Source organism: Trachymyrmex septentrionalis, unplaced genomic scaffold, assembly GCF_001594115.1.
Source record: "Trachymyrmex septentrionalis isolate Tsep2-gDNA-1 unplaced genomic scaffold, Tsep1.0 scaffold37, whole genome shotgun sequence".
In the NCBI taxonomy this organism is placed as follows: domain Eukaryota; kingdom Metazoa; phylum Arthropoda; class Insecta; order Hymenoptera; family Formicidae; genus Trachymyrmex; species Trachymyrmex septentrionalis.
The window spans coordinates 8,380,383-8,405,017 of NW_017305536.1; the positions used below are offsets into that span (position 1 = coordinate 8,380,383).

The 24,635-nt window shown below is 33.2% G+C and overlaps 1 protein-coding gene across 1 annotated transcript in view; it reads left to right on the forward strand.

The window, feature by feature from the left end:
* The first annotated feature begins 11,022 nt into the window (after nt 1-11,022).
* Nucleotides 11,023-24,635, forward strand: part of LOC108750773 — a 16,894-nt gene continuing 3,281 nt past the window's right edge. Inside the window, exons 1-2 of the mRNA XM_018490499.1 lie at nt 11,023-11,718; nt 20,719-20,866. Coding sequence (XP_018346001.1) covers nt 11,716-11,718; nt 20,719-20,866 — 151 coding nt within the window. The 5' untranslated portion in view covers nt 11,023-11,715. The remainder of the gene's footprint in view (nt 11,719-20,718; nt 20,867-24,635) is intronic.

Here is a 24,635-nt window from a genome sequence, read left to right on the forward strand (position 1 = left end):
GCAGTATTGTTATTTATACGATTGCTTTGAAGAGATTGCACATTTGTCATGATTTACGTATTAAAAAAAAAAGAAATTTCTCCGTGTTTTAAAAGTAACGTTGTGCTCCAACTGGAAAGTGTACGCATGCGAGGACATCGAAGTGACGAATTTAAGGTCAACGTGAGAAAGTGAATCGTATATTTGAGGATAGAGCGATTAGAAAGAACATAAAAGAATGCATCGTGGTTTGTAAACTACTTCGATGAAAGGGAAAATTACGCTGCTCTATTGCTGCTCTATTGTAGAATCAAACGAGCGTCTGTTCCATCGTAACGATGTGCCGTTGCAACAAAGACGCATTTAGATTCGATATTGTTCTATGCGGTGGCAATCAATTAGGATTCGACGACGGTTTAGTGTGGTCATTCATAAGCGGGACGATGCTGATGACTCGAATTCAGCTTACAATTAAAGTTATCCTTGAGACTTTCCGTTACTGGATTTGTTAACTGAACATTTTCTGTTAACAATTACGGCCTTGAAAAACGGAGATTACCATCCAAGACCGTTTCATTATGTAAGATGTAAGAAACAAAAGAACCTGTAATTACCAGACCTTCAGTTTTTAGAAAGAAAACGTATTTCATCTCTCACGAAATTATTTTGGCGACAGAAGTGTTTTATTTCATAAACTATCTTACATAAAAAAAGTCTTGTACGATAACAAAGGAAGATTCTTTTTGTCGATATCACTCGAATTATGCTGCTTTCGCTATTTATCGAGCGTACGGTGAAATTGTACACCGTTGCGAAAATTCTGATGCATGTGCACGATAATATTATTGTATGTATAAATAATAAGTCACGTTTAATCTTGCAAATAAAATGTAAAAGGCGGTGTGTTATACTATCATTACTCTTTTTTTTGTTCGAGTTCTTCCGGTACACGTTCACCTTGCCTTTCTTTCGTAGATTCAACTAATCCGAGGTCAATTCATGCGCGTATGTGTACAGCAATCTGATTATCATTGTACTAGAAAATATGTTGCGATATCTCGGAATTATTAACATATTAGACTGCCACAGGTTGATTATTCTTGCGTTAAGAGCGTCAGAAATTATTGTATGCAAAACTCCATTTTATTGTGCAATAGCATTGAAAGCACATAATATCGGAGTCGTCTTCAGTGAGAAATGATGGATCGATCGACGTTAAAGCATTGATCGACTAATCATTTCTGGCTGAGTCACTGTTTTCGATCTATCTTAAGAGATATTTAATTAATTCCATTATTATTATTTCCGCAAAAATGGCTCGTACCTGGTGCCCAACTATTATTAACGATTAAGTCCATTCGAAATTATCGAGATTAAAATACTCGTTGGTTGGACATTATTTGAGATAATAGTAATTTCTGACAAGAAGATAGTAGCATGAAAATTGAAGATTTAATTTAATACTAATTTAATTTGGAGGAAATTATTATTTCAGTTTGATTGTGTTGTAAGTTCAAAAGTTAATTGGCGCACACTCATATATCTGAAATTTTATTTAAAATACATATACATGTATTATTTCAACATCTAACTTTGACCGTAGGTGCTTTTCTCTCTCTCTCTCTCTCTCTCTCTCTCTCTCTCTCTCTCTCTCTCTCTCTCTCACTTATAATAGTTATAATATATTAATATAAATAGTCCTGTTTTTAATTTTAATATTGTTAATATTTCTGTAATCGAGGATCGTGAATATGTAATGAAATTTCAACACACTCGTGAGGGCGATTGCAAATTTATCACGTGTCCATAAAAAGATACTAGCCAAGTACAAAGATCATCTTTAAGATAACCGACCTTGATCTGTGACCTTGGATGTTAGACGGGTGTTTCACCTACGTTGGTCAGTTCAGTTTTTGATCATCGTTAATTAATGCATACCTTCTTTTTTTATCTGGGAATTAATCAAGGGAATTCAAGTTTCATCATTTTGTAAATCTAACCTGGGCTCTTTAGTATAATCTTTGCAAGATTAATATATGCCAGATACCTGTAAAGATACCTGATTGTCGAGATTTTTTTCTTAAATTCTTTTCCTTTTGTATATTAATATTTATGTTTGCATTTATATACATGCGTCCCGTTTACTTACAAGGGTGTAAGTGTTGCCGATTTGAAAGTCTAATTAATTTTCAATACGTATTGCTATCGCACAATGCCATGCATTACATAGACATTTTCTAATCGAGATGCTATAACCCAATTCAGGGTAAAGAAACTCAACCATCGTTTGCAAAATCTCTTACTGTATATTATTAATGAATTGATTATATATTATTTCGTTATTTCTTATTCGGAGTGAAATATACGTTTTAATAATTGTCGAGAAGTCTTTAAATTTCATACAGTCTCCTTTTTATTGTACATAAAATTTAAATATTGCAAAATCAATTATTTAGTATTAATTAGCAAAACAAATTATTTGATTCGTTTACTACAATTTAATATATTTTTTGACTGAAAAGCTAAATGTGTTTTTGTTATGTTTTTGCAATGCTCAAGTACAATTGATAAATGAGCGATTTAGTTGACTTAAAATTTAGTTTCTTTTTTTTTCAAAAAATTAAAATGAATATGTTATTAAGACTTGCATTCGCTAAGTCCTGTTCAAATCGATTCAAAGTAAATCTTATTGCATGAGTCTCTACGCACTTGTGTAAAACAATTTCAAAGTCGTACGCGTGCATGTATGTTTAATCGCAGCTCGAGCACTCTCCTAGGCAGACGTGTCAATCGTAATAGTGACACTGGGTCGGGGACTCTCACGAGTTGCATTCCTTGCCATGTTCTTGTTGCAACATTCGCGACATTTGCCACGTTACTGGTTTCTCGTCAATTGCGTCTGTCTTAACTTTTAAAAACGAAGCAATCGGATTTTATTATCGCGCCATTTTTACGATATTAATTAATTCTCTCGCTATATTATTTACGAGTCATCACAAAAGTCCTTGATAAATCCAAAAATCGCAAAGTTATATAGCAGAGGTTTGTTCGAAGGTTTGTTCGAAGGTTTGTTCGAAAATTTTATTATCAATTTGTCACAGATTGAAAGGATCGCTCCCCTCGAATTTACGCTAAATGTGTATTGCTTCATACCAGCAGCTTTCGTTATAAAAATTATAAAATTCAACGCAGTTCGATATTAAAAACTTACATATCAAAAATGATTAATTGCGTGAGGAATTTTATTATTAAACGCGAACTTGATGTCTATCTTTGAACAAATATTTTGTTATTACGCTCGTTTCTTATTATATTTTACACATTTTATTTATATCTATAGATGAAAGGTAACCCTATTATGAGATACCGAATTCATTTTCGATAAATGCTAGAAATCTATGGGCAGAATGTAAAAAAATAATAGGTCATTTTGAAGGGAATTTAATAAGCTTTAAGATGACGTTATATAAAATTTAATTCAAATTCCATTTTTTTTTTTGAAAACTAAAGAAATGTAAAAAAAGTGAGCAAAAATCACAAAGTTAAAAAATTATGTTTCTACTATGAGATGCCTCGAGAAATCGATAGTAAAACGCAAAGTTTATTATCAGTTATTGCAATTAAAAAACTTTATTTCATGTTTCTAAAATGCAAATAAACACAGCCAGCGTGTGAAAAATGAGCATGCGATAGATTATACCCAGAACTCGTCTTCAGGTAGTTGGAATCAAGCATCACAGAAATAGGCACTCAACGTTCATTCCGGTTGTTCTTTTTATTATTGTACAATAATATTTATTCTTTAGCAACAATTTTCACTATAACATAGGAGTATGGATTATTTTATATTAGAATACCCCGGATATCCCATATTACAATTTCTTTTTATGGTTTTACGATCATTAAATCTAACTTCTATAATTAAACAATTCAATATCTTCGTATTTTTCTATTAGTACGATTTTACTCCATTACTACATGAAAAATTTATTGCCAAATATTTATTTATTAACAATAAACAAGATTTAAAGGCTGATCTCAATGAAACTTGAAAACAAATTCTAAAATCTTTTTTTACAATGACTACATGATCTAATAATGAATTTTTTACTAAATAGTTTTCAATCTAAGAGCAATAAATTCATGAGGGAACCAATAGATAGTGTTTATTAGTTTAGCAGAAACGCCGCTATCTCATATTAAACGTCTATCTCATAATAGGAGATGTCCTCTACAAATAAATCAAATCATTAAAAAATCTTAATTTCTTGACAGACGATAATAAAAATGCATAAATAAAAATTTCTTGACATATAAAAAAAAATGAATTAATAAAAACAGATTTATATTTTTGCAGTTATAAACAGGTATATATTTGGCAATTTATGTTTATCATGCAATATTTAGACATAATAAACTAAAAGTATCTGTTAAGCAATATAAAATCATCCGAATTGTAAAAATTTTTAGAATTTTCAACACTCATTAATTATCATAATCTTCGCAATAATTAAAAATACACATTCGTAATTAAAGAGTTTTAATATTCACCATCGTCTTTTAGTATTTTTAGGGATCAGCGTTTGTCTATGTCGCGTCAGGTATTCTCACATCCCTGCCATCCTCTCAAGCATTCAATAAATCTGAATCATGATTCATCTTTATATGACAGATTTGACTGTGTGCTGTCATAAATACTCGTAATGCCACGTCACTGTAGATACATTGTTTCTACTTGACAGTTATGTCGAATACATTTTCGAGTAAATGCATTGTAACCAGAGAATTAGACGCACTGTTGATTTACTCCATTGAAATTGTTTGGAAATCTTTCTTAATTTAAGAGAGCTCTCTCTTTGAGTTTCATTTCCTGTTTCCTAAATTATTTTTACTTCTATTTTTTGAAAGAGTGTATCATACAAAAATATTTGCTCATTCCGATTTTTGTATGTTTCATACATCTAAATTTCGTTTTAATTATGTTCTCTTTACATGTATACATACATATAAAATGCTAGCTTTTGAATCAGTTAAACATTACTATTAAGGATGGATTGTTTCACCTTTCGATAGATTTCAGCTTACTCGCTCTCTCGCTCTTTGTTTCGTACTTTTTTTTATCTATTATCACATTAAAAGGCCGAAACATGTAATATCGTAATTTAATTATAATTGATTAGAATATAATGATTTTATTTTTTAACACATATAAAAAAATATTTATAGTTTAGACTCTCTTACATATGATTGTTATTTATTTCTTATAAATTATCATCATTTATCATAATTTATCTAAAGGTGGAACAGTCGTCTCTAAGTCTAATATCTAGATTATATAGAAGGTTAGGCAAGACAATTAAAATTTACTTTTCTAATTGATTTAATTAGGAAAAAGATAAAATGGGTAAATATTTTTTAATGTATACGTGTGATACGATTTATTAAATTAATAAATAAATTCGTAATAATTTATTGTAGTCATATGAAATATAAAGTCCTAAAATGCGTCACAAGTCGTAGTTCTCTTATTCCCAGACTAGACATTTCAATTACATTCAATGCACGGGGGGATTGGTAATTGTTGTGTGTGAGCGCGTAACAATTACGAATCGGCAAGTGCAAAAATAATTTATCTTACACTATTCACGTGGGCGGATCGCGTGACATATTACATACATCATGAGCGAGTACGTGCTAGCAAACGAAACGCGCACGCGGCTAAACCTGCACATTACTTCCGCTTTATCATAACCTTTATTAACAACTGCATGATGGGCGATCCTTTGTTATCACGGCGGGTAATTCCATCTTTTCCTCGCAATTCTTGTTACATCATACCGATTTGTCTTGAAGTAAAGATATTAGCATGATTGTGATTACACTATTAATTCAATTATGCCATTAATAGAAATTGCTAAACATCAAGAATATTTTTATGAACGGAGATTATTCTGTGTTTTTGACGAGGAAACGTTTATCTTCAGTAAAGATCGCACGTTCGCTTTATACCTATCGTCAATCTTAGAAATTAAATAAATTATAGAGAATCGAATGAATAAGTAAATAATTTATTTTTACACACATGGAGTTTCTTAACATATAATATACCATTATAATAGATGGAAAGAACGATTTTGCTAAAATATTTAAAAATTTAAGTTAAGTTTTAATTAAGTACAGATCTTATAATAATTTTGTTTGGACCATCAAAATAATTATGGAGGATGCTTAAATTGGTTGCAATTATTTTGATAATCGAATAAAATTATTTTCAGATTTATACGTAGCTAAATTTTGAAGGGAATCCCGTTTGTCTACAAATCGATTGCCTACAGTATCGTTTGTCTACATGCACTTTTGCACACAAATAAAAAGTTTAGAAATGGAGTTACTTTTGTCTACATGTATTATTGCCTACAGGTCGATTGCCTATATACATTATTGCCTACAGTTCACAATCTTTCACGCAAAATGAGGGCCATCTCACATAAAAAATTGGGGGTTGATTAGGGTTAAATTTTTTGGAAAAATATTCCAAGCGAACATTGTTTACAGTGGGCTGACACTCCACTGTTCACATGACAGATTTTCTAAGAATATAAATTATTTTCTTACTTAACTTTAATTTTATATTTGTGCGCAAAAGTGCTTGTAGGCAATCGAACTGTAGGCAATAATATATGTAGACAAAAGTAACTCTGTTTCTAAAATTTGTATTTGTGTGCAAAAATGCATGTAGGCAATAATTTTTGTATGCAAACGAACTGTCGGCAAAAGCAATGTAGGTAAACGATATTATAGGCAATCGATTTGTAGGCAAAAGCAATCATCTCCTAAATTTTTAGATACTTCAAAATCATTCTTTGCATGAGACTTTTTTTCAGCTGAATTTTGTTTTTTTTTTTGGTGTATGATTCATCCTTCATCTTCTTTTTTCTAACATGAAAAAAAGAGAAAAGATGGACCATATAAGAAGTTGAGCTGAAAAAAGAATAGAGATTAATAAGCTCGAAAACTGCACACGCTCATCTCATTATTTATTTAACTAACATTTAATCGAAAGAGGAGTTTCGAGTTCACTTTGCCGGCCAATGATACGCGCGCCGACGAATCGATCATCCGACGACGGAAAAAAGAAAGTGAGAATAATTTAATCGACGATCGACGGCGCAATATGCTTAGTGTTCATTTCATTTCGTGACATGCGACACACACACGTCGCTCATTCAAATGAAAGATCTTTTCTCGAGTCTCATTTTGCGTGAGGCGTAAACAGGACAAATACATTGTTGAACTTCGCGGTTGGACTGTTAAAAGAAAAAAGTAATACCACGTGTGTTTTCACGTCGACCACGGGGACCTCGATGAAGAGATTGATGGCAGGATGTTGCAAGCCCTTCACCACAAATATGCATGACGATAGTAACAGAGTTTATTGCTTTCGTTTCTCTCTTCCTCTTTCTTTCTCTTGGTTTCGACATTGAGTTACGTTCTATTTTTTATGGCTGTGCCTATGATGCGTGCATCACTTATTTACTAGCTAAATCAGACCCGAGGAGACTGAAGAAGGCTATTTTCGAAGAAATGGAGACCTTATAATTTGACAGAGATGCGTGAGACCTTATGATTTGACAGAGACCTTATAATTTGACAACAATTACGTGATCGTGATATTTGCTGATTAGCTGGAGTGAAATTTGTTTCCTATCCTTATTTTACGCCTAATGAACGATGAAGACAAAAGCATTGACTATTGTGTCATTCTATCTTTATTAGACGTAAAACAAGAATAAAATGCGATTTTTATTGCAGTCAATTGGCAACTATCATGATCACGTGACTTGGCGCGTTTTTCTATTTAAATTTCTATTATATAAGAGAAATTTGTTCATGTTGCTTAAAATTTTCAAAAATTTTTAAACTTGAAACAGATATAGGTACGTATATTTGGATTTCGAAAAGAAAGAAAGTTCTATAAAACTAGTAGAATCAAATCAGCAGAATCGAACTTATCGAAATTTTTAATATATACAATACCAAAAACTAACTGAAAAACGAACTGAAAAAGACGAAAAATTTTCTTCTCACTTTGTGGATTTGTAACGTGTCCAAAACGAATTTGAGAAAATTTTCGATTACATATCGTGTAAGCTTGATACTTTCCCTACAAAATCGTTTTTTTTAAATATTCCTACGACTTTTGATTACTGAGTTATCGCGGATTAAATAAAAGAATTATTTTGACTTTAATTGCTCATAACTCCATTAAAAATTGTCGTATCGTATAATTTAAAAAAGAGATTTTTAAAGCTGAAACTTTACTCTATTAAGATATATTTATATTGTTGGTAAGAAAGTAATTGCGGTTTTTACTGATAGATGTCTTTTAAAAATACGCGATGACTTTTTACTATACCTAATATTATGTGTCATTTCCAAGAAAAGTGGCGCTGTTAATTTAAGATTTAAGCTAGCAGGAAAATTTCAAAATGTAACTTGAATGGATTGCATAGTTAAAAAATTCGAATTTCATTTCGAAATTTTCAGGGTTGCTTCATAATTGCAATGGGAATATGATATTTTTATAAAATTTTTTAATTGATGAGTCGATAAAAAATATTTATAAAAATTGATATGAACAAATGGAAAATGATTTATTTATATGAAAATGATAAATTAAAAATAACCCATCCATTACAGAACAATTTACGATTTTTAAAATCGATCTCTTGCATTTTTTTGTACGACTAATGGGTTTCAACGATATAATAATTTAAATGTTCGCATGAGCGATGTTTTTTCATGAATTTTTGCAACTAACATGCGTCAATACACAAAAAACGATGTCACATTTTTTTCGCAAAACATGAAATCTCATATTTTTATCTGTAAAATATGTTAACAAATTAAAAAAAAATAAAATAAAATAACGATGTTTCAAAGGTGCCCATTTTGACGTGGAATACCTCAAAGATTATAAGTATTATATATACTTACAATCTATAAGGTAAATAATAAAGTCATTTAAGGAGAAAACATGTAAAATATTAACTTATTTTCAATGGTATAAATTAATACAAATTCAGTTGTGTTAATATTTGTCCTTATGTTGTTTTTTTTATGATCCTGTACTTAAATCTTAAATTAGCAGCGCCAGTGTTTTCTTGGAAATGTAGTACATAATATAGTAAAAATTTAATCGTATTGATTTCTGATTATTTTTATCTTTTTCTTTTTTTCTTTATTATTTTTCTTCTTTTCTTTTATTTTGAATTGATCCTGCCAGCTTAATATTAAGCTAGGACTGCCACGATTTTTTTCGAAATAGCACACGGTACAAAATTATCATTAATGGTACAGTAGAGCTGAAAGTAAAGATGCAGAGTAGTAGAGCAAAAAGTACAAGCAACGTGAGCAGATCTAGGGTTTTTACAAAGAAAAAAGAAAAAGTTCTATTTTTTATTTCTCCGGGACAGATTTTTTGAATGGAAGATGTTCCTGTTCCGCGTCACGATTCTTCCTCGCGTGTTTATGGAGTTAGTACATTCAAATGCGATTCGCGAACGCGAGTCGAATTCTGCGTAGGTATTACATAAATTTCGTGCATGAAAATCAGAACAAGTTTCACCAAATTCGCATTCGAGGAGTGTCGCGTTGTAGCGAGGGAAATTTGCGGACGCGAAGTCGAGTGACTTGTACGTTTCTAGTATGAGTCGCGTGAACATGCGTGTAATACGCAACAGCGGATTCATTTGTTCAATGGTTAATTGACTTTCGTTCTGATTACGATCTTGATTACGGAAAGCGTTTTCGTGCGCCCATACAGCTCGAATATTTCATTCCATTAAAAGTGATCTTCTCGCTTCATTCGCTTCCTAGTTAAGCACAAGTTTCCAGCATTCCGTACTATTATTTAGGTGCTTTAGGAGTTAGACACAATGAAAAGCACAGGCAATAGGAACAGAGAATAACGGATTTCAATCTACTAGAAATCATGTATTACACCTACACTGTAATACACGATTTAGTCTGAGACAATCGAAAAACACAGGCAACAGAAATATGAAATAACAGATTTCAATCTACCTGCAGAAATCGTGTTACACACATAGCATAATATACAATTTTTGATATGGATTGACATCTGTTATTTTATATTTTTATTAAAAAAAACGAGTTTGCTAAAGTATTTAAAAATTTAGTTAGATATATAAATCTGAAAATAAATTTGACATTTTATCCACCAGTGCCCCACATAATTATATTCGTGTGTATAACAAAATTATCTTCAAATCTGCATATTGTTAAATTTTTTTCTGTTCTCCAAAACTTCAACATCTTTGCTGGCCAATGCAATCTGATTTGAAATATCATTTGTAATTTTGAAGAGCAGAATCAGATTTTCTCCAATATTTTTTAAACAATTAAAAGATATTCTGCTAAAATAATGATATGACATTGCATTGTTACTACACTATTCAAGCATATATAACACTGTTCCAACAAGAATGGAATCAGTATACTCACATTCTTATTAATCAAAACAAGCAAATAGTATATTTTTCAAGTATTTACATTATTTCATCTAATCCCTGTAAATTCAAGAATATACGCTTGCTCGATCTCTTCACCTGAAACGCTGGCTGCACGTTAAAAATAAATTCTTTTCCGTCAGATTACGATCTGGCAGCGTTTTATCTTTTACCGAATTTCACGGGCGCCGCAAGAATTTCGGAAGATTATCCCGGCCAGGGGGGTGGTTCTCGCATTCTTGTTTGAACTCCAATGCAACCCTCGATGCACTGCACCAGCGAGGTCGCTCGGTCGTCTTCGTCGACTCTCGGCCACGACCGGCATGCGTCTAGCAACCAGCGCCGTGACCTGTCGGCAGACTACCAAAGCAGACCAAAGTTAAGTCAGACGCCGACGATCGGGAAACGATGTCGCCGTCTTTGTTGTGCGCGCCGCCGTCGCCGTCGCCGTCGCCGCCGCCGCAGCCGCAGCCGCTGCCGCTGCCGACCATCGCCGCCTCCAACTGCAGGCCCGCAGTCGGTGTGCTCGCCGTTTCCACCGTTTGTCGCGTCTCCGCGACTAGCTCATAAACCATCCGCGTAAATTCGCGCGCGGGACCGTTTGTGCTGCTGCGCCTGATTGAAAGCGGCGGCGGTCGGACCGCCGCCGCCACTGTCGCTGGCTGTCGCTGCCGCGCGACGCGACGCGGCGCGGCGCGGCGCCCTGACGCGTCCGTCGCACGTGCACGCGTCCTGACGCGTCCACGACAGAGAATATCCGTGGGAGACTGGGAGTATCGATTCGTTTGAGAAAGACAGAAGGAACATACAACACAAAGAGAGAAAGAGAATATATATCCGCTCCGCGTTTCGCGTGCGGTAGCGCGGCGTCGCGTCGCGTTGCGTTGCGTTGCGACGCGCGACGCCTCGGCGACACGCAATTTCACATTCGCGCCCGTCGGCACTGTCGGTGGTAGGCGAGACGGAAGAGAAGGAGGAGACCGGAGTATATCGGAGTAGGAGTATAGACAACGGCGACGGCGGCGGTGGCGGCGTCACCACACGCGCGTACCGGGGCCTAACGAACTCGTGTGCTCGTGTGTTGTAACAACGAGCGTCGACGCCGCGTCACGCGGCGGTGTGGCCGCGCGATAACGCAAACACGAGAGAGGGACGCACAGTGGCGGCCGGCGACGCCGTAACACGCAGCAACGTCACGTCCCCGATGGTGAGTTTGTCAATCGGCGCCGACGTCACGCGCGCGCCGCGCCACGCCGCGCGTCACGCCGAGTAAACGCGCTCTCCGCTCCGCTCCTTTACGCTCGAGAGTCGAGATGAACAGCGGCGACGACGACGAAGACGGCGTTGATTTTGCTCAATCGAATTCTCGGAAAGGCCACGCGTGGACTTTCATTTCTCATTTCGCGAGGTCGTCGTCCTCTCTCTTTCTCCCACCTTCGTCACGAGTTTATTTCTGTTTTTTTTTTTTCATTTTTTATCTATTGTTTTCTTATCCCATTGTTGTTTCTCCGCACGCCTTGTCTATTTCACAGCCTTGATGTTTCCATTCGTTTTCCGTCTCCTTTCTGCTCGACGCGGCACGCGAGCGCGACGGAAGACCGAAAATCGTGACGTGAATGCGGAGCACGCAGTACGAGAAACGACTCTATTCGTTCGAGAAATTCCTTCTTCGATAACGAGGATCTTATGCATTTCTTCGCGCACGGTTTTCGATAACGTGGAAGTCACGCCTGTCCCAGGTCTCGTTGAAAACGAAATTTGCGGAGATCGAAGTTCATGTCGATAATCAGTCGATGATCTGTCGTGGCTCAATTTCCGTTAATTTCCAGATTAATCCAGTAGACCGGTTGTGGCGAAAGAGAAGTAAAATGCGGATATCGAATTCGGGCGATGGATTTTACGCTGATATTATGCAATCCGGTGTAATATCTTAGTGGTATTATACGCGTTAATAAAACGGATTTATTTGATATCTGACATTTCTTCATGCAATCTAAACGTAGATTTTTTTTTGTACGTTTTTTTATTCGTTGTCTGACACATCTTGCAATCATACGTCCTTTATTTCAGAATGCAGCACTACCTATTTTCCTGCAATTATTCCTCTTTTCTAAATTATTGATTATCCAAACCCTTACGCCAAATTATATTCTTCATCCGTCTTCATTGTTCACGCTACTTCATCGATGCAAAATTCCCTAGAAATTAATGGAATTCCCTGCATGGTTGGATTTTTATGTCACATTTTGTTATTCTTCAAATATACTACTCAATCCTTGGCTCGAAGTTAGTAATCGATCGGAATTCTCGGAGTTCTCACGCGACTTCTATATACCCGCCATTTGTAATACAACTATGACATTTACGTTGTAATCGTTACATCAGTGATTTCAAGAGCGCACGTGTTCTTCGCGGAACATATTAGATTGATATTTAATTTTTTAACTATAAAATAAACAATTGCCTGCATTACTTATGAGGATCCAATATATTCCGAAAAGTCAAGTTAAGAGAACCATTGCATTAAAGATTTTTTTAGTATTATATAAATATGTATTTTTAGTATTATATAAATAATAAGGTTTCAGAGTTTTAACGAATTTTCTTTCATTTTCGGGTCACAGTTTCACGAATCGAAGTCTTTTTGGTTTCCTTAATTATTAAAAGTCGAGAGACAAGTTTAATATACATCATACCTATGCCGTTTTGGAAAGTTGGGTACTGCCAACTTAACAGTTAATAATGCAGGCATTGTCAGCAATATTAATAGTAATTTACATTGCTATGTTGAATCGATCTCTCAATAAAATATTTAAGTCTCCAAATCAGGACAAAAATACAAAAAAATTTGTTAATGAAAGTCAAAATGGAAAATCATGAAATCTGGAAATTAGGGAAGAGTTTCTTATAGAATCTTAGAATGAAAGATTTATGATAATCCCGGATCTGTATCTAATTTTTTAGATCTGTAACTAATTTTTTAGATGTTTCCGTATAAAATTATTAATTAAGAGTATGATTTTGGTTGTCTGTTTAATGGTGGGAAAACGCCTTTCTCTTTTAATCGCTTGTAAAATTTATAGATCTCTCTGCGTGAAAAATCGATTCGAGATTGATCAAAGTAACCGTATATATATAATATATAATATATAAAGGACAGCTCAAGATGAAAGATAGCTCCAGGAAGTCTTCTCTGTAATGCTTCTCGAATAGTCCCTTCTCTTGTCGATGTTATCATATCAGTCGTCGAAATCAAGGGCAAAGTCGATTGTATACATGTGATTGAGAAATCACAAGGGAAACCTTCTCCGATCCATTTTCAAGCGTCGATCAGAAATCTGTCTTGTGGGCGCGATTGCTTGATTACTTACTGTACAAGAGTTGAATTACGTCAGTGTAATACATGTCGAGACCGAGCGGAGTTGGATGCACGAGATACTTTTGGAGTGTCGTCTAGTCGAAATTGATCAATTTCCCGAGTTATTACGGAGTAGCCCAGATGTCTTCGTGTCACCGTTAAATGACGCTCGACTTGTCAGTGTTCCGTTTCAAACGTGAATGCGATTATGTAAAATTATATGAATAAACGTTTCCGTAATGACATTCGAAAATAGCAAAGCGAAAGTAAATACTTGGAAATTTCAAAGAGAATCAATTGACATCCGATATATCTGGATTTTATCATTAGCGTCAACCTGCGTAATCAGGAATTATTTTCCATTTATAATAAATCGACAGATAAATTAGATCGCAAAATAACGTGGATAAATTAAAATGATTTTTTTTTAACTCGTAGTACTTACATAAATAAATTAGTATGTTTATAGCCTTCTTTACTTTATTGGTGCTCGTTTGTACCAATGTAGTTTAGGCCGCTTTCCTTATAGAGGACACACTTGACGTCGTTCAATCCTTCTTAACATTCAATGAATAACATAGAATGATACTTGTGTCAATTGTGCCGCCTAAAAGGGGAAAGTAGTCTTAATTTTAATCTTGATTCCACTAACTCTTCTTTCTCCTCGTCTTTTTCTAGTTCTAAAAATTAGAAAAAGATGAAGAGCGAGTTAAACCGAGATTAAAGTTAATCTACATTAGTAGAAAAGTACATAAGATATAAATTTCAAAAAATTCTAAAAACGTAGCCGTACACGTTGCTCAATGTTTTTCAGAGATCGCGTGACAAATCGAGAACGTTGTTTGTCGCGTTCGCATGCTCTTATAACTTGCTGGAATTCTTATCTTGACTTGTTTTCTCAACAACGTTAACGACTAAACGTAAATATGTAAAGGATGCGTTTACGAAAAATTTAATCGATAAAACTAGCTATGTTCGGGAAACATACTCCTACGCCGGTGACGGCGATCAATAACATTCTCGGTGTTCTTTGTGCTCCATTTTTCCGAGATTGGACCTTTTATTATCTCAAGTAAGTTTCCTTGTCCCTCGCTTTAGTCACGGCACATTGATCGACTCGTGAAGATGTGGATCATAATAAAGACATCGAGACGTCAAAGATGAAAAATCGATCTCTCTGGATTATATTTTGATGACATATCATAATTATCTGCCTGTCAACTGTTATCATCTGTAATTGACGATAAAGTTCCTTTGCGACTTTATCTTTCATGACAGGCTATCCGTGAATATAAAATCTACTTCATAGAAAGATGATACTAATATAGTCACTTACAAGAGCAACGTTATTATATAAAGTCATGAAAATTCCGTTTCCGTAAAAGATTTTGATGTAGACTTTTCTGTTTCGCGCGGAAAGATCGAGGATGAATTACGATTGATTGAAGGTTCGGTATGCAATGACGAATTATATCGATTCAATAAGGACGACACTATTATTATCCGATCGAATTCCATGTATATTCGTAGAATACTTGCTACTGTGACATTATATCATCTCGTTGAGTATGTGAGTGTCAGGGTCGAACTTGACATCACGGTGAGCTAAAGACAAAGTAAAGAAAAAAGTTTTACATTTTTCAATAATTAACACCGAAGACTACTAAAAGACATACAAAAGTTTTGGATATTTATTTTAGTAATTAATTATTTGTTCTCATCTTCATGATTATGCCTGATATTGCTGAATCTATTCTCTTTAGGCAGATTTAGAAAATTGTTTTAATATTTTCAACTTGTAACTGAAACATATGAGTCCTAATGACTCTGGGACTTTTCATAATTTTTAAATTGTAATTATTTGCAATAACTTTGTTTCACAAACTTATTTTTCAGTTTTAAATTTGAAAAATTCTTTAAAAAATAAAACTAATAACAAAAATTCCAGTAACTCCTAAGAATCCATATCGTTCCCTTATTTAAAAAATTATAATTAAAAAAAATGTAATTTTTGGATTATTATTATGAGTTTATGATCAAAGTTTAAAAACGAAGTTTTATTTTTAATTTAATTTTTAATTATTCCATCTGGTAAACTGATCAAGGTAAATATAAACTCTTGGTGATATTTCGAGTTATGTTATTTTTTTAATGAATTATTTCGACTTTTTTTGTTACAATTTTAAGGTATCAAAATAATCGTCAACGACTTAAAAAGAGTTTTTTAAGGCTTGTAAAATGGAAATGACAAAATGACATGTTTTCAAGAGTATTATTTTTGCCGATATTATTTAATTAGTCATTAATTTTTTGTTAATTAAAAAAATTTTTCTTTTTTCTGAAAAACTTAATTTTTTTTTAGAATATTACTTTTAAAATGAGGGAATGATATGTTTTTTTAATGTAAAAAAAAGTGTATATTCCTGTTCCGAGTTCGTTATTCACGTTTTTCACTTCCAATTCTCTATAATTATGTCTGATATTGCATGTACCTTGAAAGTCTTCCCTTTGGGCATCACGTCGTATTGAATTTTGCAGCAAAATAAAGTAGCGAGAAATTCTTATTAGCCGCTTCAGATACTTGCATCTGCCAATTAAAGTAGCAATTTTAGATATAATACGCCAGAGACGCTTGCCACGTCAGTGACTACGTCATCATTTACGCGGATAACGATGCTGTATTAACGATCGTAGACGATGATTTCATTTTTCGCCCACACACTACGTTCCCAATTAATATCTCTATTGCTGTTGCGCAATTTTACATATGCAACTTGTAAATAAAGGACCGATTTGCCAATTATCTGTACAGCTCTCTTTATAATGGCGGCACTTTAGGAACTTTGCTCTCCCGCTGCGATGAAAATACGCACATATCATGCGAAGCACCCGCCTACCCTGCTAAAAATAGCGCGAATATCCACGTCTTCTTCGTTTTGTTCAAGTAAAGAACGTTATTTTATAAATGTTGATAAATGAAGAAGAAATAAAATTACAGAGAAATATGAATGTTACGATAGCTTCCGTGTATGATCGACGATAAAATACACCTAAAGCTAATTATAAAATGTTTTTCCTCAAGAGATGTCACAATGTTAATCCATCATTAACTATGTTGAATAGAAATGACATCAGAAAAGGAATGACGAGCTACCTCTTACGTATACTTTGAGATAGATAAATCCATCTCTCGATAAGAAAAATTTTGTAAAAAGACATCTCAAAAGTATTAATTTTTAACTTGTGGATAATTAATTATAAATATAAGCGCAACGTGGAAAGAAATGCATTTATTCTGACGTGGAGAAAAAAATTATTGCTTGATTTTGTTTTCGTTTGACGTCGCCTCTGACGTCATGATCCGATATATAGTTGTCGAGTGACGTGTTAGACCTTAATATTCCTAAAAGACGGTCCTCTGTCCCTGATCGAAAGCGGATCTCAATTTGGTTCTGCATCGTCGAATAAATGACGTGCAATATCGATGAGGTTGCTGCATACGGTGACGTGCAATCCTTCTAGCTGAATTCTAGCTGATCAGCAGATTGCTTTATTTCTGATAAGTTTTTGAAATACGCATATCTTCCGATCTTTTCTACACAAAAATAATCATTTTGCTGAAGTATTAAAAAATTTTGCTATATATAGTTATACAGATTTAAAAATAATTTTATTATCAAAATAATTACGTAGGAATATCAAGCATGAATGAGCAATGCTGTAAAAAGTTTTAACATTCTAGTAATTAGTTCTTAAAATAATATTATGAGAATAGTTATTTAGATGGTGCAAAATTATTTTTAGATCTGTACTTAGATAAATTTTTAGATATTTCAGCAAAACCATTCTTTCCATGTAGGTATCATTGGAGCATTTGTGAAGTCTAGTATGATCTAAATTTCCAATCTGATTTCAAATAATATGGTAAAAATAAAATTTATCTCAGTGATATCTCGGAGAAAAATTTCAGATATTTTCAAGGCAGTATATCTTACAAATAGAAAAGAGCGCGTTAATTTTTCTATTTTATCAATGGAAACAATAAAATTATATTTATTTATACGATATTTCCTTATGTTTTGGACTTATTAGCCTACTAAAATATTATTTAGAATAAATTTGGCGTAATAATTTATTTTTGTGTGGAACAATTTTAGACTATTAATGTTCTTTTTTCTTGAAATTTAAAGTTTAAAGTAATTTTGGCATAAGTACAGAATTTATACAGAAATCTGCATAATCACGTAAGATTTATTGAAGTGATGAAGCGAGATCTCGTATAAATAGGTATCTTTGCGTGTGTTGCTGTATTATTTATAATTTTAAATAACGGAAGTATTATCACGTCTCTAGTTACATAAGCAAAGTTCGTTACAATGTCGAAGCGGAACGTTGATTTGCGTTAGAAATTTTTCCTTGTGATGTGCGTCTTCTAGTTTTCCTTCAATATTCGTCTGTTTTATTGAATATAGGCGAATGCATGTTTGTACTTTCGGTTCTTTGGTTAATTACATTTTAATCTGCAGAAATGTGTATCTTTAAGATATGAATAGTTCATTCTTTTTGCGCAAAACATATTCAAGATTATTTTTTGCTTTCACCACATTCTTTTCCAATATTTTAAAAATACACGGAAATAACGGTTGTTTTGTTGAAATATCTAAAAATTTAGATACAGATCTGCAAATAATTTTATAGGACTATACAAAAACATTATGTAAGACACTCGAGCTTAACGAATAATCAAAAAGTTTTATTATTCTAGTACCTAATTACTTTGAGGGAAACTAACAAAATTATTTTTAGATCTGCATCTAGCTAAATTTTTTAATACTTTAAAACTATTCTTTCTATATACGGACATTTATCTCAGGGATATCATAGAATTGTGTTTTTGACAGGTTATCGATCGGTTTACACGAAAAGAATGATTTTGCTGAAGTATCTAAAAAAATTTAGCTATAGATATGGATCTGAAAATAATTTTGTTGGACCGAAATAATTATGTAGAATATTCAAACTTGTTGGAATGTCAAAACTTTTTGCAATAGTACTCATCATGTTTGAGATCTTATGTAATTATTTTGATTGCCCAACAACATGTTTTTTAGAGCTGTATCTTTCTAGCTGAATTTGTTGAACATCAGAAAAAACTTTCTTTCTACGTATAACTCTTATTATTTAACAGATGCAAAATTAAAATTAAAGTGTTGTAAACATTAGAAAACTGTGATTTAAAAAATTCCTCCGTAGAATTTGTAACAAAATGCAATGCCAAGGGAATTTTTTTCTAATTGAACACTGTATAGCGGGACTCTCGAAGTAATAATTTTTTTTTTTTTATATAACTTTCTCGTATTTCACGATGGGGAAAACTTTTATGGTTTCGAATGTTTAGAAAAATTTTCAAGTTGAGACGTCGGAAAATCTCTGAGGAAATTCGCTAGAGACGAAGATCGAAGAAGTGATTATCTTATCGTTCGTTGCCTTCTAGAGTTGTCAAGTCGTTATCTTGATGAACTTATTTAGCTCTTTTGTGTATGTTATTCAATTTTTTGTTCTCACGGATCTCCGGGATTGCGTCTGCGGCATTTCCAGGTTCGACATTGTAAACAGTTTTATCATGTGCAATCGGGAGCTTTGGGTAGGTGTATGAATCATGAATGAATATAAAGCATCTACGCGATTGTATATACGTGTCGCGCTATATTCTCTCAACATGTGTTGTTTTACGACTGATATTATCTTCCAAGGTTGGACGCGCAGTTTACGGAAATGCATTCCACGTTTTCGCGGGATTAAATCTGCGACGTGAAGATATGTGTATGTGAACTTTAAAAACAAAGTCCGAAAAATCCAATTTCTCTCGAATATTTACATCATGATTCGGGCAAAATACCATTCTCCTTTGTTTTTCAATAATAAATTTAATTAAACGTAAATATTTAATTAATAATTGAGAATAATATATATCGTGTGTATTTTTTATATATAAATATATCTGTGGAAACATTTTATTCCTCGTAATAAAACCGCTTAATTTCTCTGATTCTACATGATGATTTGCATTTAATTGCGATTTATTAGTTATTTTCGTAATCCATCATTGGCTATCGTCATAGTCTATTATTTCGTAGTCTATTATTTTGTATAGTCTATCATTGAAATATCATTTTCTGCAGTGTTAAATATGAATATATTAAGCTCAGGGAAACGATACCGTTATATAAGATCTTGATTTTGTCTATTCTGTATTACGGTTTATATTAATAAATCCAATACGATCTATTCGTGATATTATATAATCACTTTTGTAGATTATTGTTGACAGCAGGAAGAATAGCAAAAAATTCGAAACCTACATCGATTAAAATTATTTTATACAATTAATAAAAACTCTTAATCGCATCTGAATATTTATAGTATTATCTGCTTTATTTTGGAGTTCCTTGTGGCAAATATATTTAAATATATTCTATAAATATTTTTTTTGTCTCTATGTATATTTATTTTATACATCGAATTATTAATCTTTAATTTGTTTTTTAAAAAGTACTTTTTATATTTTTGATCAGATGACCTTCAGAAACAAGCTTTTGTTCTCTTCAGAAAAATTCGTGCAGTTGAAGTTGCATCGTTGAAGTTGCAGTCGATCGTGATTTCCGGGAAGTACCTTTTGTTCTCACATAGAAAAGAACGGACAAAGAATTTTCCCACAGGTTATGCGTATCTTGGCACATTTACAAGCCGAACTCGCGACGGTGCGTTTGTCTGATTCGTCCAGGTTTCCGACGTCGTGTAGATTTTTAATGATAGGAGTGGTTTGTAATATGAGATGAAAACGATTAGGTGAAGCTGCGCAAAGTATTGCCCGACGACGGCGGCGGCAGCAGTTCCTCGCGGCAGCGACTGTTCCTCGCCGCGGCGGCAGATTGCCTCGCTACTTCCGGCTATGCGTCGCGCAAGGGATATCGAAGGAAGCTTACACGTGCAAAAGGTATCGTTTTGCTGATCTCGTGCTCGTAACATATCAACTAATCCAGTCAAACCATCTGAACTAACCCAACTAATTTGACTAATTTTTCTTGGCCTTCACGAGTCATTTTGCGACGTAGAACACTCTGCGAGTTCCGGAAACGATTTCACGGCGGAATCGACTTACCTTGGAGATTGACAAGTGAATCTAATTGAATCGGTAGCGTGATTTAACTCGGGAATAGTCACTGACAGTTTTTTTATCTAAACGAGTTTTTTTTATCTCATCGGGAGTGTTTTTATTTCAATTAGAATGATTATTATTAACAATATATTGTATATTATTGATTGTTTTCCTATTTATTTGTATTTAATTTTTTTTATTAGTACTCGAGAATTATGAATATGGATTTAATCATAATTTTCTGAAAAAAGTAAATAGAAATCAAACAACCATTAAATGGAGCACATTAAATAGTATTATGATAGTATATATTTATTTAAAAAAAATAAAGATTTTTAAGTAATATTTAAGTAATATCGCTTTTTTGCGAGTTTTTGATAGAATTGTGTATTTGGAGGTTATAAAGAATAGTTATTAAAAAAAGAAAGAAAATATGTTAAAAAATATTTGTTCGAAACAATATTTTTTACAATTCACATTTTTTCGCCGCTGGGAGTAAAAACGTTCCAGATGACTATTCCCAGGTGACTATTAAAGATGTATTACTCTCATTTTACAAATGCGTTAATATTTATATTTTAAATAAACTATATACACATAAAAATGTTGTGTCTATAATATTCTATTTTTATTGAATAATACGTTTTTACAGTTTATTTATTTTATTTGTTATTTTTTTATTACTACAATTTAAAAAAATTGATAAAAATTTTAGTTTTTATATAAAAGCTTTAAGAATTTAAAATGATTTATATAAAATTTTATTGCGATGCAGAGATTATTCTGCAAATGAACAAATAAATAAATTTTATTTATTTATACAGACTAATCTGTGCCTCGCAGTAAAACTTTACATAAATCATCTTGAATATAAAACTTATATAAAAAAATTGAGATTTTTATTATTATTTTATAATACATTTCCATGCATTTCCATTTTAAAGCATAGATAAAAATAATATTACTTTTTATTGAAATAATTTTTAATCTATAATAGATTTTGAACCGTCGTTAAATTTTTTAAATTATTTTTAAATGCGATGTAAAACAATCTGTATTCATTATTTTGAAAGCATGAATAATCATTGTTAAGAAGCGACATTAAACGAGACGCAATATGCCCAGTAAGCTGCCAACTATACACGTATCAACGAATATGCTCGGTGTACAAACACGATGTGTTTAATTATTTGGAAATGGTATACAAATAAGCTGGATATTAACGCATTCGTGTTGGAATTATCTTCCGCAACACGTTCGGTGTTTGCGCCAATATAATAATAATCTTTGTAGGGCACATTAAAATAGCGAAAACGAGATATGGTGAGTTTCGAGATAAAACAGAAGCCCGCGACGACGATTTCATCGATTTTCATCCGCGTTGCGATATACCTACGTTATTTACTTCGCGAAATTTCTGTTTCGTCATGCGCATTCTCAAAGACGTGCTGTACATGTTTTAATCACAGTCGCTGTATCTAGCCGAGTTGCAGCGCGTTCTCTCAAGCAATTAACTTGATCTTCGTGAATTGGCTACATTTTCGTATCGATCAGCAACTTCGCGAAGCTCATTTTGCTTCACCTTATCGTTATATAATATATTCGCCTTTATTATTCAAAATACATCGCAAACAGCATGCTAAAGTAATGGGTGAAGATAAGAGTGAACTAAAATGCATGTTGCAGCTCGAGAAAAGCGGTTAACAACGTTGTTAATCCGCTTGTATAGTCGTCACATTTTTCGCCAAGCAGGTTTTATTTAAATTCTCTTCGCAGTTTGTGGTTACTAGCACGGAAAGACTTTGTACTAGAAAACGTACTTGAATTGCCTGTATCAAAATATTCCGCATATCAATGATGTAAATTACGTGCTTAAGACATTAAAGTATGTATTTCATTATGTATCATATATAACGTGAAAATTAATGCAACTGTAATTCTGTACTGTTCGAAATGTTTTTATTTAATCTCCGGAGCTGATGAGTCTATATTAGATCCACTCAATTATAAATCTCTTCTAAAATAATAAAACAATTCAATTTTCCTTATCTTACATCTGTAAATTTGGATTATTTTTATTAACATATACTTATTCATTCCTTTTTATACGAGTTACATGTCATTTTGGTTCCTTCAAATTAATTAGACCCTTTTAATTAGCACACAATGGTTGCTAAAAGTTTCAATTAATAATTTTATTGGATTCCTTAGATAAAGAATTTTTATAAATAAGGATTTAATATACAATAAGTCTTTAATATATTTTAGTATTTAAAATATCGTGTTTTCAAGTTGTACCAACATTAAGTTTATACCAAGAATTTACTTATAAATTGAAAAACAGATTGACGTAAACATTATCGCAAAATTATATGTTGGCCGGAAACTTTAACACTGTAAATTAAATGGATTTTACAGACCCAACGTTAGTAACGGTGGTGCAGATTTTGGCGTTAGCCTTCGGAAGGTTAAGGCAAAAAATACAAAAGACATGTCAATACTTATATCTTTAAATACATATCTCAGAATTATTGCTTTCTTCTTCATTTAAAAATCTTCGACGGATTTGAAAATAATTGCTCAAGATATTAATAATTGTTCCTGCCACATAAACATACATATAAATTTCCAAATATCTTTAAATATCATCGCTCCTAAAGCGCGCTAACAAACATTTTATTCTCCAATTAATTTCGAATAAATTTCGGCAAAATCCTCATGGCAAAATTTATCAAAGGTTTTAATATTGGAAAAATGATAAAACAGAGAAGATGTTTAATTAAATTTCCGATACTAAAAAAAAAAATCATTTCTGAGGTAATCGTCGTTCATGGACGAGAGTAATCGTCGACGTACTTATTTTCTTGTCAGCTATATGCACGTAAGCGATTATAGACGGTCGGACTCTTCCTCTGTCGATTTTCTTTTCGAGGCGGCGATTTTCTTTTCAAGGCGCGCAACGTACGTCACGATCTTCGTGAGCCACGGTCAATGATGATTATCGCAAGGTACATGATTCCGGAATCTTATAGATATGGGACACGAACCGTACAAACCTCTCGAAGCGGCTGATAATGTTTTCGATGGCTGTTCGCAACAGCCGCGCCGCGTCGGCTTGCGAAGAAGGACACTTTAGATTAGTTGCTCGTCGTCTCGGCTGTATATAGACTCGTCACTCTTTAGCAAAGAAATCTTTCAGATCGCTGGTGAGGTATGTAGGTGAGTACTCGTGGAGAATCAGTTCGCAAACCCTGAAATGAGGAGTCTCGCGACGCAGTCACATTCGCCGATATCGATTTTTTTTCATAAAAGTTACCTTTTTATTTAACATAGAGTGAAAATTTAAATATAGTATTCGGTCTTGATATAATTTCTTGATATTGCCTGCAATTTATCTTGTATTTTTTATACTTTTTGGAGTGGAATCTCACTATAAAGAGTGAAAATTGAACCGGTATCGAAAAAGAGTGGCTCAATTTTTACTCAATTTTCACTACGAATGCACTGAATCATTTGATTGACCCATCGGAAAAATATTTTAGGAATGGACCAATCAGAGAATGCTTCAAAATATTTGTAGTATCATGTTGACCTATCCTAGTATGTA